The 16,899-nt window shown below is 42.6% G+C and overlaps 1 protein-coding gene across 16 annotated transcripts in view; it reads right to left on the bottom strand.

The window, feature by feature from the left end:
* Positions 1-16,899, bottom strand: part of DOCK7 (dedicator of cytokinesis 7) — a 108,292-nt gene that overhangs the window by 25,723 nt on the left and 65,670 nt on the right. For 8 of the 16 annotated variants that reach the window (XM_061353442.1, XM_061353441.1, XM_061353439.1 and 5 more), the window contains exons 20-31: positions 16,484-16,715; positions 15,115-15,279; positions 14,011-14,180; positions 10,361-10,453; positions 9,063-9,152; positions 7,975-8,070; positions 7,728-7,868; positions 7,465-7,578; positions 6,292-6,462; positions 5,419-5,558; positions 1,709-1,878; positions 819-973 (exon numbers count right to left, since the gene is read on the bottom strand). In XM_061353442.1, the coding sequence (XP_061209426.1) occupies positions 819-973; positions 1,709-1,878; positions 5,419-5,558; positions 6,292-6,462; positions 7,465-7,578; positions 7,728-7,868; positions 7,975-8,070; positions 9,063-9,152; positions 10,361-10,453; positions 14,011-14,180; positions 15,115-15,279; positions 16,484-16,715 (1,737 nt within the window). The remainder of the gene's footprint in view (positions 1-818; positions 974-1,708; positions 1,879-5,418; positions 5,559-6,291; positions 6,463-7,464; positions 7,579-7,727; positions 7,869-7,974; positions 8,071-9,062; positions 9,153-10,360; positions 10,454-14,010; positions 14,181-15,114; positions 15,280-16,483; positions 16,716-16,899) is intronic. The other 8 variants (XM_061353446.1, XM_061353445.1, XM_061353444.1 and 5 more) reach the window with 3 other exon arrangements.

A 16,899-nucleotide genomic window follows, 5' to 3' on the forward strand; every position in this document is an offset into this window, starting at 1 on the left:
AAAGGTTCTACACCTGCTACCACCCCAGCCTAAACCATTACCAGAGAGGAACAGAAGGTGAATAGGCATTTTTCACTAAGAAGGAGAAACACATTTCTCTTTCTCAGCCCAATAGCTCAGTGGAGCCCACAGACAGTCAAGCCACAAGAGCAAAGCAGCAGTTTGAACCAGTTATATGAATGTGTTTCTCTTCAGGCAGCAAATACCCACTTCCCTCAAGATGCCTTTAACAGCTCCTGGCAGATTAACAATTAAGCAAAGGGGCTCCATTCATTATCCCATGTATGTATCAGGGTGTCTTAAGACCCATCAAAACGGGTTCTAATGCAGGAGTAAAGGGAGGAGGAGAGAGAAATGGAAGGGCCTGTCTGCTACCAGGATCAGGAGGATTTCCTCCCTGTGCAGAAAACAGGGGAAAGGGCCCATTGATGTCTTCACCCAGGTGGGATTTGTATGTGGTAGGAATATCTGCTCAGGACTTAGAGCTAATAATGACCATTTCACTTCACAGAGCTTCTATTGGATTGTTTCAGAACGAGGGAATCTTTATCAGGGAACAGAATTCTTCCAGTTTCAGAGGCTTGCTGAGTTTTATCCCTCCTTGGCATTCCTTAAATCCTCTCTGAAACTGGCACGATGACACACAAACGTGACTTTTTCCCCTTGCCATTCATCCCCTGCCTCCTTGTGTAACACCCAGCTGCACACTGATACAAGGCCCTACCACTCACTGATCAGCCCCACGGGACCTGCATGTGTAAATATTTGCCTGTTGACACAGACTGAGGGTCAAGGAATAGGGAGAGGTGGCTTTGTACCGATGAGGTGAGTAGGAAACTGCTGGGCCGGGTGAGCTGGGGGACCGACGTTCCTGCGATGGCCATGGCGACTGTCTGGCTTATCATGCTTCCACCTTCACTCTCGTAATCATCGACAGCGACACAGCTCGGCCTCCCTCGCTGATTGTGGCTCTCTGTCAAGAAACGTGGGCATCTGGTCAATCCCAAACTCAACAGGACTGATACTGGAGGTCACACAAAGCAAACAACAGTTTTCAAACGCCACTTACACAACCTCATCATCTAGAACCCTTCTCAAAATAGACCTTTTGTCCCTTTGAACACTCTTTTCTTGCATCTGTATTGTGACATTAAACTCAAAGGATGTAGGAGACAACTATAAATTCCAACCTATTCCAGACTGGACCCCCCACCCTAGTTTGTAGTAATCCACCTCTGCTTCTCTTCAGGACACTTTGTAAAGCACCCCTGAAACAATCTGCTGATGGAGTGCATGCTAACGAGGAAGAGGAACTCTGCTTATCCTTTGGAATTGTTATAGGAATTGTACCGTATGTGGGGTGGCTTTTTAAGCTGGTGAGACATAGAGGGCGGCTGGCTACACATACAGAGTAGCCAGCCAGATTTAGACTAAAATGAATTGCTAGTTTTCAATTCCTGCAAACAAGTGGGCAAATGCGGATTTTAAGCACCAACAGTCATGGAAGATGCACTGTCCAAGTGCAGTTTAGGAAATAGATAGGAAAACATTTCTTAGGAAATAGATAAGAAAACATGTCAAAGTTGTAATTCAGAAACAGACACAATCTCATCCAACAGCAAAGGGTTTTGTACTTCAGTTTCAGAACTCAAACACTCAAGTCTAGTGAGCAGATGAACACACATTCAAACCAGAGAACATAAAATACCTGTAAAGTCATAAAGCTGAGGCACGGTCTCCATGATCACGCCAATCAGAGGTAGATACAGCATTGCCACCCGGGCCTTTACCTGTGGGTCAGCGTACCGCGGATCCGAGTCGTGACTGGACAGTAAGTTGTGTACCATATTGATGACTTTCTTATGCAATCCAAATAAACTGGTAAAAGAGAGTTGGGTCACACAGATTAGTTAATACCTTCAAAGCAAACTACACTTTGCAACTAAGGGGCTTCTTTTTCTGAAGAAGAAACCCCTGGTTTTTATTTTTAACTCCATGGAAGCTGCCAGGACACGTGTTTTTGGATCTCCTGTGTAGTTTACAAATGCTAAAAGGCCATACAAAATGTACCCAAATACCTTGCAGAATGTGAACACTCTGATATCTCCTATACAAAACCAAAGCCCCAGCTACTCCTACGCTGAATTATCGAGTCTACTAAAGACCATCAGGAGAACTTAGGGAATATGGAAAACAGCGAGAGAAACTTGAGAGGAGAGTGGGTTTAGTGAAACTATTTGTTGTGGGGTTTTTGGCTTCTTTTTAACACCATTTACAGAGAGAAAAGCCCTTCTAAGAAAGAATATTGCTTTTAGTGAATGGTCAGGAAGGTCCTCTTTCAGTTCCCTGACCCCCATGCAATTATTCCATCAAAACAATAGACTAATGATCCATCATTCTGCATAAAAAGTGACAATGGAAACAAGGAGTAGAAGGAAAACCAGCACAAAATGGCCTTCCTCACTATGAAGATGCAAATGATGGCAGGGTCCAAGCACCATCCCCTTTTGCAGGACACCCTGTGTGAGCCCATTCATGCCCTGAGAACTGAAACTCCCCATAATCTCTCAAGAGCTCACTCTGCTCATTTCAATTCCCTCAGCCCAACACCGAGGCAAAACTCCCTCAGAGCAAACAGCAGGTAGCTGGGTAGCTATTTGCTTCTGGAAGCAAACCAGGCCAAGAAGACAACTCTACCCCATGCATGAAGCAGCCAAGGAAGCTCATACATTATGCATTAGCAAAACATAAGCTTCAATGTTCAGACCTGAGGTATTAAAACAAGTGCTGAATTTCAGGCAGTATCCACTTTACCTGGAAAGTAGAGTTGAGTTCTGGTTAAAAAATGAGGAGAGGCTTTGACTGGATTGTTGAAGGTTTAAAATGATTTAAAAGATAGCAGTATGGGTTAGGAGGACATTAGCTGCTTGTAGCTACACGTCTTTCCTGGGCTTTTTAATCAAGCCATAATGAGATCCTACAATTGCTTGTGTGTGTAATTAGTGAGACCCTTAACAATGAGGAAGGAAATGCTTATTCAAGTGACTGGTTCCTTCAGATTAAGGATAAAGAAAAGTCTTTGTATTATTAGTTTGAAGGAGTGGCACCTACGTTGTGTTTCTAGCAGTTCAAGGGAAACTATCCTGCAGGCCACAGGACTGCATGTAGGGAAAGCACATCCAAACAAAGCAGTGTAATTCAAACTTAGGGCTACATGGTTTTCCTTTTCACTTTTCCAGAACAAAGTAGGTACTGTGCTGGATCGATCCATAGCGAAGAGGAGGAAATACGGCCCACTAACCTTTCTGGCTGATAATGCAATGAATTGATCTTGGTGCCCTCCAACCATCCCCTCTGTAATCCCAGCCCTGGCCTGGATTTGTGTCAACGGCACACACTTTTGGGAAACTGACTTTTGTCACTGAATACTGAGAGCCAAATACTGATCTTCTCACTTCTGTCCAGTCACATCGGTCAATATGGGCAACCCGGGCACTATGAAATGAGCAATACGAGTTAATAACCTGGTCACACAGCATTGTTTGCAGAGATGATCTGCTGAGGGTCTAGCTGCTTGGACTCACTCTCTGGAATGGTCACATACAGCTGGCTTCCTTCATCTGCACGTTGTATTGGCTTTTAGACTGTGAATGCTCTGGAGGAGGACTGTAGCATACTGTGATACTGTACTGCACCTAGCACAGAGGGATCCATCTAACACACCACCTGGGCACTGCAGTCGCTTCTGTCCAACTCAATCCAAAGAGTTATTATAAAATGGGTGACCTAGAATCTAACATAATTTGCTAATGGAGCAAAAAGAGCAAGGACAGAACACATTTAAGGCTTAACGTAAAGCTCTAACACAATACACAACTAGATGGACATCCCTTTCCTGTCCTGCTGTAGCATAATGCAACTGGCAATGATGCTGAACTTCTTCCAATGGTGGCCAAAACATTTTAATGGGAGGCCTGTCTGAACCCTCTAATAATAACTTGCTGATGATATGTTATGATTGTTAAAAGTCTTCATATACAAGGGAAAAGCAAATCTGAACAGACTGGTTTACCGTATGCAACTGAACTACCAGGGCAAATGCAGAAGGATGAAGCCTGAGAACAGCTAATAAACTGCAAACTACAAGTCACTGTGGAAAACATTAAAACCCAAATGCAATACTGGTATAAACCTCCACTACAATTAAGGAGCTTTGATCAAAATGTATCTCCAGAGCTGAACTGGCATAAAGAGGTTTTTCTGTCTAGATATGGTTTGAGGGAGGACCTGTCTCCCCAGTGGACACTGGAATGATCACACTGGTAATTCCTTCGTGCAGCTGGGCAGGGATTACTGACCTGGCCCAAGCCTAAGTGCTGAGAATAGCAAGGTGAGAGGGCTCAAGAGGCAGGTAGAGCAGAAAGTTCGTGAAGAACAAAGGCAGATATAGTCAGAGACAGGACCTGATTTCTATCCAGCAAGCAGGACGCTCCTATGCTACAAAAAGCATTTCTGCAGACAGCATATATGGATAAAGATTTGCTGCCTTTTCCATTTCAGGGCAAACAAATGGGACTGCAGTGTTCTGTGTACATATAAAGAAAATATTCTAATTTATGGCATCACTTTCTTCTCCAACGGGAAACAGAATGAATGTTTAACTCCTGAGACCTCTTGGTAAAGGGGCAGAATTAACCATGAATCATTAGCATTTGTCGGCTCGGCTGGTGTTTCTGAGCCCACCTTGAGAAAAATGCCTCTGAGAGAACTTAGGCCTGTGGAAGCAATCAATAATTTCCATTGCAACCCATTTTAAAGAGGCAAGGCGGAATACAGCCCTAAATAACACAGGGAACAGCCTCGATGGCAGGACTACAGGCTACACTCCTACTTCAGAAAATTATTTGCTGTGCAAGCCAGGCAAGTCACCGACAAACTCGGCATGCTTGACTCTATTTGTCTATTTATGTATTCCACAGGGGCCTCATCAATGCATAATTTATGTTTAAAAAGAGCCGGGAAGACCACAGGCAAAATACATTGCAGCATTTAAAAGCACCAGCAACAGAGACTTCCTAAACGTTGACAAGTATTTTCTTGCTATAATTGAGAAAAGCTATTTTCCTCTTATGAGCTCCAGCAGTGCCCATGTGGCTGCTGGGGGCTCCAGTAGGAACCTCTTTCCCTTCTTCTCAGCTGGAAAAATGTGACTGAAGTCATGTTTACAGAGGCAGAGCCAAAGAAGTAATGAACAGGAGGAGCAGGGAGAAAGAGGACTCTTAAGGAGCTGGTTTCTTATCCCCTCAGCTCACGAATTTAACTCAATTCTGGCCATGCCAGAACTTGCTTATCATCCGCCATTTGCTTGGAATTATAGAAAACTGTTGGGAAAAGATAAAACAAACTGTGAAGATTTACCCTTCTGCATCAGGATCTAAAATGACAGCCAGTTCTGTTAACACAAGCCCGGCCAAGTAATGCTGCTGGCGGAAAGGCACAGACAGTTCAAACATATTGGCAATCTTCTGGTCTTGGACATTTGTGGAGAACCCAGAGCTCTGTGAAAAGAAACCAAGTTTCAGAGGCTGCACAATGAGGCCCCTCGGAACACGCAGTCAAAGCTTATAAAATACATTAGAAGCAGTATGCACAATGAAAGACAACCTCACACAGACTCCCTTTTTTGTTTGGATCCAGGCACATCTACTTACATTACGTCTGAGCTCACTAACTCTTCTACTAATTCTGTTTGTTGTCATTGCCTTCCCACCCATGGAGCAGGCCTTAGGGAAGTAAAGCCAAATAACCTTTAAAAGTGGATTAAACTTTTAACTTAGGAGGGATGCTCTTATTCAGGCTAAAGAAGGCTTTAATTTGATTTCATTTACGTGATTTTGCAACTAATTGATCCACTCAAGTAACACACTTGCTAATTCAAATGTCTTCTCCTGAGCAGGCTACAACTAAGTTTCAGTATGCTAGAAAGACCCTTGTGTTGTAAGAAAAGGGTAACAATGGACAAAGCATTTTCTTTAATGGCTCATTTATGCTCATGTGTTTGTCCAGTATAGGAGAGGACAAGGTCCGATACAGAGACAGGGATATGGGCATTCTTTTTACAATAATAAAAGGAGTCAAAACCTGTGTGTCAGGAAAAAGTAATTTCTAAATAAACACTTAAAGAAAAATATTAGCAACCAGAGACTGAAACTAGAGGTGACACAACAACAATTTAGGTGCCAGAGCAAAGCTCAGCCTGCATTTCTACAAAGTATCCTCAACACAACGTACCTGAGAGGTTGCTGAAGACACAGATGGTGATGGAGATGCAGGTGGTGTCAGCAAGCTGCAGGGTAAATTCAAGGTGACGTAGTGTTCATGGCTGCAAATGATGCGAAGGAAGTCCAGCCTCAAAGATGCCAGGTTACTTGGATTTGTTAAGGAATACAGCTTTGAAGACACCTGCAAGTTTAGCCCATAAAATTGCAGTTAGCACCAAAACACAATATAAATGCAGCACGAGCCCCCTGTCCCACCACCGCTCCCCAAAGGCAGAACTGAAGAGCTTTGTATCATTAAATGGTCACATCCACATCACTTCTTTGTGCTACAGATTAAACCTCTGTGTGCAGGAGACATCAACATCCCAGTCAATGCCAGATATATATCAATACAAGATGTACATAACAGCTGTACTTCTACAAGCAAATGAAGAACTAGGTACTTCACATATGATATCCACATCCTATTGATTTCAGCAGGGAGCTGTGAGAAGCAGCACCACACTGTGATGCATTAACAGGTCAAAGATGCAGGTTGGCTAATATACAGTAAGCAACAAAGCTCAAATATATGCTATTGCTGTTCTTGCCCCTTATATAAAGTGTTATAGACTCTAAGCCTAAGCTCCTGATACCTGGTAATCTCCTTTGTACACGGTGTCAGCACAGATGTTTGCAGTCAAATGAAACTTTGTGGTTCAGGGTGATTTCCCTGCCACAACACTGCAAGTTTCCTAACAAGTAACATAGGAACCCTCCTTCTCACTGAGGGGGGGGAAGACATTGTATCTTCAGAAGGATGGAAAGGGAGCTTGGTGCCCAATATCATCACACAGGGTCAATGTGTCCTTGGCAGACAAACTGACAAACTAGGACAGTCTGAGCTCCCTCACAAAACCTCCTACTTCTTTTGATGCAATTACTCTGAACATGGTGAGCAGAGGGAATAACTCTTCCTTCCTGCTGCACGTCCATTCACGCAAGGGAGTTACTCCTAATTCACTTTTAAGAGAGTAATCAGAAAGGCTTAAACTCTAAATCACCACTGAGAATGCCTTGCTAGCTCTAAAAAGACCTCAACAGCAGAATTCTGTGTCCATACTTTACTGTCTGTCCAAAGAAAGGTAGAATAATATGCTAGGCTACAGTTCACAGTGAAGTCGTAATATTTATCTGCATTCACCTGTTTGTAGCAGGTCTTAATAAGGGCAAAAACGAATCCTCTGTCCATGATAGACAACAGGTCATTGAGGAAAAATGCCAGACTGGTGTTGAGCCTTTCGACCATTTCTGTATCCTAGAGAGAAGGAAGAGGAAAATGGGAAAGAAAACGAACAAGAGCACATTGTTATGTTTTCAATTCGTGGTGTAGGCACCAGCAAACACACAGAGGTGTGGAGCCTGAGCTCTGATTGAGCTCAGTTCAGTTTAATTGTTTGCCATTACCTTCTGAAACCGAGAGACTATATCACCAGCAATTGTGCTGACCAAAGCAGTTACATCATCCATGAAACGCTCAGGAAAACGATTCTTTCTTGGCGCATCCAGTTTGTCAGCAAAATACAAATGATGCACCATGCTCTTCACCTATAGAGATATAAATTACAACCAAGTCACTCTCAGTTGTTGCTGTCTGTGGTTTAAACTAGGAGCTGTAAGACAATGATAAGCAAGGTGTTTCCAGGTTGCTCACCATCAGCTCAAAGAAGAACCAGGCTTGCTGCAGGGCTGCCTCCCGCACACTCCCGCTGCACACAACCCATTGTAAGGCCAGCTCCTCGTGAAAAAGCTACAGAGATTCAAATCCAGAGTTAGGTCGAGCCTGGACACCGGCTCACAAAACAATCCGCATGAGAAATGGTAGCACGATCCATGGCAAGGATGGCAAACAATGAGGTTAAGCAAAATAACTGGGAACATGACAGCAGTGGTGGCATCCCTTAAAGAAATCCCCAACTAACAATGAAGGATGATGTGATGATATGGGATGAGAGAAACGTTTCACAGCATCTTGCTCCGAAATTGAATTTTGAGTGTCAAAAGAATTTTCCACCACCCCCCAAAAAAACCAAAAAGTTTGGTGCTCGAATTAGTTTAGTTTAAAATTCTACCTTTCTGCCTGGTCTGATTTTTGCAGGAAAAAGGAGTAAAAAGCGGACATATAAAGCAATTTGTATAAAGATGTATATTTACTGTGAGAAAGGACTTAAAACAGCAAGAAAGAAACGTGGGGCAAAGAAACAGCTTTTGGATTCCTTTTCTTAGGAAGACCAACCCACAGACTGGATGTTTGATTACATTTTCATTACCCAAGTCAGGCAATTTGCCTCTATGACATTGTTTAGTAGGATCTCACCCCCTGCAAGGGAGAGCACTTTGAAAGGAACTCCCATTCACTCACTGGATTAACACCTGCATACCTGAGTTCAGCACACATCCGTAATGCTAGCCATCACATTACGATTTTGCACACAAGAATGTGTCATTTACATGTCTAGACAGTGCTAGTCATATTTTTTGAAAGCCAGTAATAAACCAGCTCCAAACACTATGGCCATTAAATCAGACAAGCTACTCCTGATCATTTTATTCTTCCCCATTCAGCTCTGTCAGAATACTTCATATTCACTACAGCCTGGATATTCAGAGGTGCTAAGCAACAGCCGTTCCTAATGACCTCGGAAAAAACCAGGCTATAAATGAAAGAGTAGATTGCATCATGTTTTCAGAATGACTTGACCTCCCTGCCCCACAAGATCAATTGTCTTCACTGAAATCTACCTTTTTAGTTGGTAACCGTCCTGTTAATGTTTGTAAGAAACTTGACGTCTCAGTGTGCGAAGACATACGATTACAACTTCGATCCGTAGCCTACGGAGTGGAGATGAATGAATGATGACAGGACATTAAAGTTTGCTGTGGATGGGTTTTGCAGCTCAAGGACAACGTACGTTTACAAAAATACTGTTCCAACTGTAGGCTTTTACTGCCTTTACACCTTTTAATGCATTCTCAAACACTTATTAATTTACAGATTTGGTTTGAACAAAACGACAGTACTTTTCACTGTTTCAAGACATACAGGTTATTAAGTAACCGCATGTTCTTATGCACAAAGACACTTAATGCTGCAAAGCATGAAACTTTTTCATCATTGCATTTTATCAGCATGCATATGTCAAGGAGGTAAAATTTGTCATTTCATTCCATACCTCTCAAGCTACCAGAGACCAAGCACATGGGGATGTACCCCACAGCGACACTGCTACTGGCACAGGGAATAAGGAAATCACTGAGGTTCTCTTTCTGATAGAAACAATTTGCCATGGGTGCATGTGGACTCAGACTAAGTATTTCTGGGACTCTGATGCACTTGAAAGGAGGTACAGTTGAGAGGTACGTTCAAGGCAACCATGCAGTGGAAAGCAGCAAGCAAATCGGGGCTAAATAACTCTTTCTGACTGAAGCTGCTATAAAGTTTTCATACTTTGCAACACAGAACAGATACAATTGGCCCTAGCACGTCACTGGCTGCATCATTCAGATTTACATGTTTGAAGAGAGAATTTTACATGTGGCAATCAATTTTGGTTTAACAATATTCCACTCAAACAGTCATGAAGGATTACTTGACGATGGATACTAAATGCTCGATGAGAATGGCGAAATGGTTCGCAACATCAAAAGAAATGGCAAACATGGACAAAACTATGAAGCTGTGATTAATGTTCCCACTTAGAAATGTGCTCCACCTGAAGCTGAAACTAGTGTTAAGAGAGAGAGAAAAGAAAAGCAGTCACAGCATTTACGTTTCACAGACCAGCAACCACTGAAATGAAAGAAGGCGACACGTCCACGCGTTTGGAGGGTTTTCATGCAGTGTGGGGAGGTGGTGGGGGAGAAGATGCTACATTAGAAAACTCACAAAGTTTTCAAGGAATAAAGAAATAATTAAAAACAATACAAAAAAAAAAAAAGGCACCAAACCACCAAAATGGGAGTAAACACCGAGAGGAAGATATTCTACAGGGAAACATCAGGGAGAACAAAGCCAGAAAAACCTCTACCGAAGACACCACCTGTGTTGGCTCTGCACTTGGGCTGGGGTTGGATCCCCATGGGGCTGCTTTTGGACCACCAGTGTTTACCCAGGAATTGGAGCGGTCTAAACCCTGGGCATGTAATAGAAAGCAGTTGGGAAAGGAAAGAAATATTACATGTTGCATGCCATACAGTAGTCAAAGCTTAGTTCTTAAAAGCAATCAAACTGGATACACTGCAAACACATCATCAGTTAGCACTGTTAAAGCAGCCTGAATTCTCAGGTGCCAGTGGAGATGTCTTAGTCCAGAGGATTATTTTATATCTCATCACACACATATACACTGTTGACAGCTCTGGTCCAACCTGCCCTCTCTGTAATGCTTGACATTAAAAACTATCTTCCTCATGAAAAACCCTACTCTTATTTTAATCAGATTAAACCCATTCACTGCAGGAGATGGAGCCAGCCTGCATATACAGTGCGGCTGAGGAAAACCAGTGCACAGATGTGAACACCATAAAGGATGCTCTCTGAGGTTTCCAGCACTTTTAGGGTGGGCTGCTTGCTACAGTTTAGTCCCTCCTCTCTTTGTGCTTCCTTTTTCTCTCAAGACACTTGAGGAGAAGGAAAGGAAAAATGTAAAGTTAAGTTTTTTAAGCCAGATTGGACACAGGGGCTTGGAGCAAGCTGCTCTAGTGGAAGGTGTCCCTGCCCGTGGCAGGGGTTGGAACTGGATGAGCTTTAAGGTCCTTTCCAACCCAAACCAGGCCAGGGTTCTATCATATATTGTCACGCAGGCTGCTCCCAAGTCAGGACCCTTCAGCACGATGTAGTGGGCTTTCCTGGCTCCAGGAACCAGCTCTGATGGAGGCAGTTTTGCAACGCCACAATTGAATATCAATTCCTTATAAATTCCACAGCTTTGTTTCAACCCTCACATGAGTGAGAGCTTTCATCGTAGTCCCTGCGCCCACTTAGGGCTTTTTCCCAATGCCTGAAGCAAAGATGCAGCCTATTTCATCACAGCGCTTATCATCTGCTGCAAAGTCCACCAAGCCTAACAATCTATTTCTTGCTGCAAAGAAAAATCCACCTCAAGGTTGAGCCCAGTGTGAGGGTTGTAAGCTGGGATGCAAACCATTAATCCACTGAGCTATCCTCTATGCATAGAGTACAGCGATGCCGTAATTTTGCTTAAGATGTCCAATAAAAAAAATACTGAACACATATAAGGAGAGTGCTTTAATCTCAATTACTTTTTGGAAGAAATAAATCAAAGCTCTCTGCCCTGCTCAGACCCATAAACATGTTTTATTTTGCTCCCAGTGAATTAAAGTCAAAAGGACTTTGCAGAATGCTGAACTAAGCTCATGTTTTGTAATAACAAGTCTGATTCTGAATACGTCTTTCTCACACTCACATTTCTGCTCACAGGGTTTCTAATCACGTCACTTAGGTTCTGAGGATAAAGGTATACATAGACTGTGTTTGCAGAAGCACAAGTCATGTTGTAAACACCGGAAAAGGGAAAGATTCTTTCCTCTTTGGCAAATAAAAGAGCACAAGAGCTTCTTATTGCTTGTCAGAGCCACTCAAAGGTTCACAAAAGTGCTATTAAATTCTCCTCTATCTCTGGGGTTCAACCTGCAGCTGGATCTGTGCAGGAACACAGCAGGCATCTGTGACAATCCACTGCTGGAGCAAGGAAACTCCACTATCTTTTCCTGTCTTTCCCAGCACATCTCCAGCACTGCAGGAACACTCAAAGCATAGAGTTTCACCATAGGTCTTTTTAGACACTTAAATTTGCATTAGTAGGGAATAAAACCTATGTGGCTTCAATTCACAAACGAAGGCAAAATAAGTAACAGAAATCTTCCATACCCTGTACACGGGACCACTATTTCACTTTTCAAAATCAATCCTATAAATACCTTACATTACAACAGAACTGGATTCTGAAACCTTCCATCGAACAACAAAAGAGTCTTTGGGGTTTTTTAAAGTAGAAAGCCTCCACTGATAGGTTCTTGTTTGAAGTGCAGGTTCTCAATTCTTATGGAATTCTTATGGTGTATGTGTTTCAGCCACTACTTGGAAAAACAGGATAGGAATTTTTACATCTTTTTACTCATTTTAACAGATCAAGAAGTGTCTTTTCTATTAACAATCAGAAATAATTCTGTTCAACCATAAGTCTGTAGAGTCAGACTGAGTTTAATTTCTGGTGCTCAGACTACCATAAAGGTAGCTTTTCCCTCAACAATTACTCACAGAATAGGTTTTAGTTTAAAGCCTGGAGTACAACCCTAGAAGAAAATCTCTCTTCATTTTGTATTGTGGCATTATTCACTAAGCCAGCACGTATTAAACTTCTGATAGCCTGTGTAAAGGCCATACGCACATTAGTGCTTATGGCATTTCACAAAAGGTCAGGCTTGTTTAATTAGCAAGATACTAAAGTGGTCCTTAAAACATTTTAAGACTTTCAAGTCCAAACTTTGATGTAAATGTAATGATTTGCCTACCCAAACTGCTCCAGCCTCTTATCTGGTCAGCAAATTCTGGTGTTATTCATTTCAAATAGGTAGCTTCTTTCTGAAACTTACGTTTATCTTTCTCTTCTAAAACCCAGGACCAACCAGCATCAAGCCTGGCTGGTCAGGATGATGGTTTTATTAACAAACGTGCACACTCATCTTCCAAAGGATGGAATGGAACAGCTCTTTGGAAGGGCTCAGGAACCCACCTGTGCTGGAAGGTGGGGAAGTATCTCAGAGTAAGGTATTACAGTTGGGAGATTAAAAATAGAGCCCCAAGCTAAGGCTTGCTTGTGAAGGGAATTACAAACAGCAGATTCTCCCTAGCTCATCCTACCTAATTTAGGTACAAAACTGCAGTGCTCAAATTGGGACTGCAGTAGTCCTATGTACTTGGAAATCATGAGGGGCAAGCCCTGCAGGACATGCATCTACTGAGCCCTTAAGAGTTAAAGTAAGAGCATTCCAGGTGCTCTGCACTAATGTGCCCACACTGGAAAACCACTTTTAGGTGTGAGGAGTCAGTGTGGGTGCAGACTTAGCACACCATAAATTCACACTGCAGCTCAGCTGGCTGGACTATGGCTCACTCACTAAAATCCTCCCTGGCCCATTCAGGGACTAGGGATATTCCTGCTGTGTGCAAGACACCTGCTCTGGACAGGAGTGGTAGAGAAAGCATCTGAGCAGCCATTAGTGCTGAATGCAAAGGAGAAGAAAGAGTTTTGTTTTGGGAGGTAATAGCGGGATCACAGGGTGGCAGGGTAGAGGGTGCGAGGTCTGGGGAGAATAACAGAGCTGGTCAGAGGATATGGCTGCTGGCCATGTGAGAAGTAAGGTAGTAAAACCATTCTTGTCCTACTAGCCTAGGGGAGGCAAGTCCAGAAGAACTTTTGTCCCTAGCTACCACACTTGTGGAAGTAATGCTGCCAGAATGGTCTCCAACAAGTTAGGGAGATCAGCAACTACTTTCAAGGAGCAGAGTTTCAGTAGTGTTATCAGGAACTGCCAGAAGTCTGAGAAGGGGCCATTAGTAAGGACATCTTTTCATAGGAAAATGTCACAAACACTTCCCTGTTATTTCTTTAAAGAGTAAATAAAAGATGCTAAGGTTCCTGTACGACCCTCAGCACTGCACACCTACCTTACTGCCAATGATGGAGCGAACTTCATCATCCGGTGAGGTGGGGGTCCCAGATATATCTGGGTTGCTGTTGCTGAGGCTCCGTGAGCGGTTGAGGTTAAGGCTTGCTGGTCGGACAGCAGATCGAGCCATGGTGGCATAATGCACTGATCCCCCCAGGCCACCAGGACCTATGGTGGTGTACAGAAGAACATCCTGGTTAGACCATCAATCAGAGCCTTGATCCCATGATACTTTACAACAGACTGATGCAGCAAACCCTTTGGATAACCAGTAGATCTAGCCCATAAGGAAATCTTCCCTATGCCTTCCCCTGCCTGTTTCTCCAAGGCAAGCAGCAGGGAGAAAGGGATGGGATTAAACTGCTATTTTATCCACTGATGTCTGGGAAGCAGGAAGCTCCCTGTGGATTTAGGCAGCTGGTGTGAGGTGATGCTTTTAGCCAAAGGGATATTTTCCAGACCTCAGACTTGAAAACAATCAAAGGACTGGGCACTGAGTACAAAACCTTCCCAACACCTCTCAGAGGTTTTCCACTCCATGTAAGAAGCAAGTGCTGTGCACAACAGTCCTTCCAAAGCCTTGTTCTCTATGGCTGTCACTCACACCACCTCTTCCCCCATGCAGATACATCCCTTGTTCTCAGCAGGGGTGGAATTAATTGCTTTCCCTCCTGTACCCAGACATGTGTTTTCAAGTATTCCACACTCCTTTGCCAACGTTTCAATGTTTGCTGGAACTGGATAAAAGTACAAAAGTACTAGTGAGGGAGAGTGGGAAACATGACAGGCCAAGAGTGCACCACATCTGTGTAGCTTGCTACAGAAAACAAAACTAAACCACTAGATTTTTGCCATAATTTAGCCTCATGGTCTTTCATCAGTGATGCTGGTACTGAAGCTTATCAAACGGTTAAATCTCTGACATGGCTAACTGTAATTAAAGTCATCTTGTAAATGGCTACACTGGGTCATAAAGAAAGTTAATAAGAGGGCTTGGCAGGGAACCAGCCATGCAGTTGGAGCTCGAGAGCACCTGCCAGCAAGCAATTTCTACTTGCTTTCATCAAACTGTGACTTGAAATAAAATGAAGGGAAGAGCTACCTGGTGATGGTGAGTTGGGATAGGTATTTGGTAGGCGAAAAACATAATAAATATAGGAAGCAAGAAGGCTGTTTCTGCCATGCTGGTCCTGGTTTCCATCCAAGTTCTTGTGGAGTCTGTTTATGATTGATGCCATCGCTTCAAAAGATGCTTGGCCCAAGTTAACTGAAAGTAATGTGAGGAGTTTGGGTTAGAATGCAGCAAATCCTAAATGCGCATTTTGTCCATCTTCTAAAGGATAAATGGTGAAGCTTGTTAGATTACAGCAAGCATTCCTCATCAAAACTGAGCCTATTTGAACTAGGTTTAATAAACAGCTTGACAGGAAGACAGGTGTTGCAGTGATAAGGCTCCACTTCTATTAATAACAAATTTAATGAAATTAGGCCTGATTTCTGGAATCAACCCAACCTTGGTCATCAACTGCAATGATAACAAGATCAAGTCCTTGTTTAACTGATGGATAATATCCCTTGGATGTTTATTGTGCTTTTCTCGGTTAATTGTTTCCTCCATTTAAACCTTAGCCAAAATATAAACTGTATCCAACAGAACAATTCCATTCTGCTTCTAGAAAAAAAAAAAAGTGTTCTAAAAAGGAGCACAGAAATCTACACAATATTCTAAACAAATTGGGGATGAAGCAGACAGCAGCTGGAGACTGTAAATATTAGGCTTTTATAGACTATGCACGAATGTCCTCGATGCTCCATACAGACAAACTAAACCAATACAGAACAATTAAAGATTAAATGATTGCTATTTTTAAAGCAGTCTTAGATACCTACATTCCACCATGTCCAAACTCAAGTTTCCTATTAAAAAAAGCTACTATTTTAGATACCAAGGATCTAATCCTGACTTCCACTTGAGATTTTTTGTACTGTCACAGTACAGCCCACAACAGGGAGCACAAAGAAGGATTATTCATGCTGACAGTATCAGATCCACAGTAACTTCAGGAACACGCAGTATCTCTATCTTCTTATCTTACCTACTTCAAGATTTCCAAGCTGACCAGGAAGGTCAAAATCCTTGGTTTCTGAATGTCAGTATGGAGACACCTCAACAGGCTTCAGTGCTAAGAAACTGCTGAGCATCCAGCTCATGAAAGTCAGGCCCCTTTTTGGTGTCTCAACTTGAATGCCAAATTACTAGTCATTCTTGGAAACCTCTGTATTAAATATTGCTTCTGTGTATATCACTACCCATCTGGATGCCAGCACGTTTTATTTGGAAGACACATGGTATATTAGTGGCACTAAAATAAAGCATAAAAATGGACTTTTTTATTTCTGCATAAATATGATAAAATTGGAAGTGTCAAACTTTCAGCTATATAATTCTCTATAAAACTTAAATAGAATACCTATTTGGCCTGCAATGACAGGAGGTCTTACTACCAGAAGAATCAGTTTGTCAAGCAGGAGATGAAGAAATCGCACTACCGGCTCCAGTTGAGAGGAATTTAAAGCTGAAATGCTGCTCTTCAGTTCATTTTCCAAGTTGTTTTCCATAATTCTCATGTCTCCTATTCGCACAGGGAACATGTGCTCATCCAGAGCATGGACAAGTGCAAAGAACTTGTCCAGATAAGGGTCCTACAGACAAGCAAAAAAACCCCAATAATCAGCAAGAAGCTCCAAAAGTAACTCTGCTTCCTATGGATTTGGACCTCATGGACTGAGTCTCTCCCTCATTCTTCTATCTGACTTTAACCTCACAGGATTAACAGAAACTCAACATCTTTGAGAGCTCTGCCCGTACGTCTTATTCAACTGAAAC

This window comes from Neopsephotus bourkii, unplaced genomic scaffold (assembly GCF_033783945.1).
Source record: "Neopsephotus bourkii isolate Nb327-2 ecotype Australia unplaced genomic scaffold, CSIRO-AGI_Nbou_v1 NB_673, whole genome shotgun sequence".
Classification (NCBI taxonomy): domain Eukaryota; kingdom Metazoa; phylum Chordata; class Aves; order Psittaciformes; family Psittacidae; genus Neopsephotus; species Neopsephotus bourkii.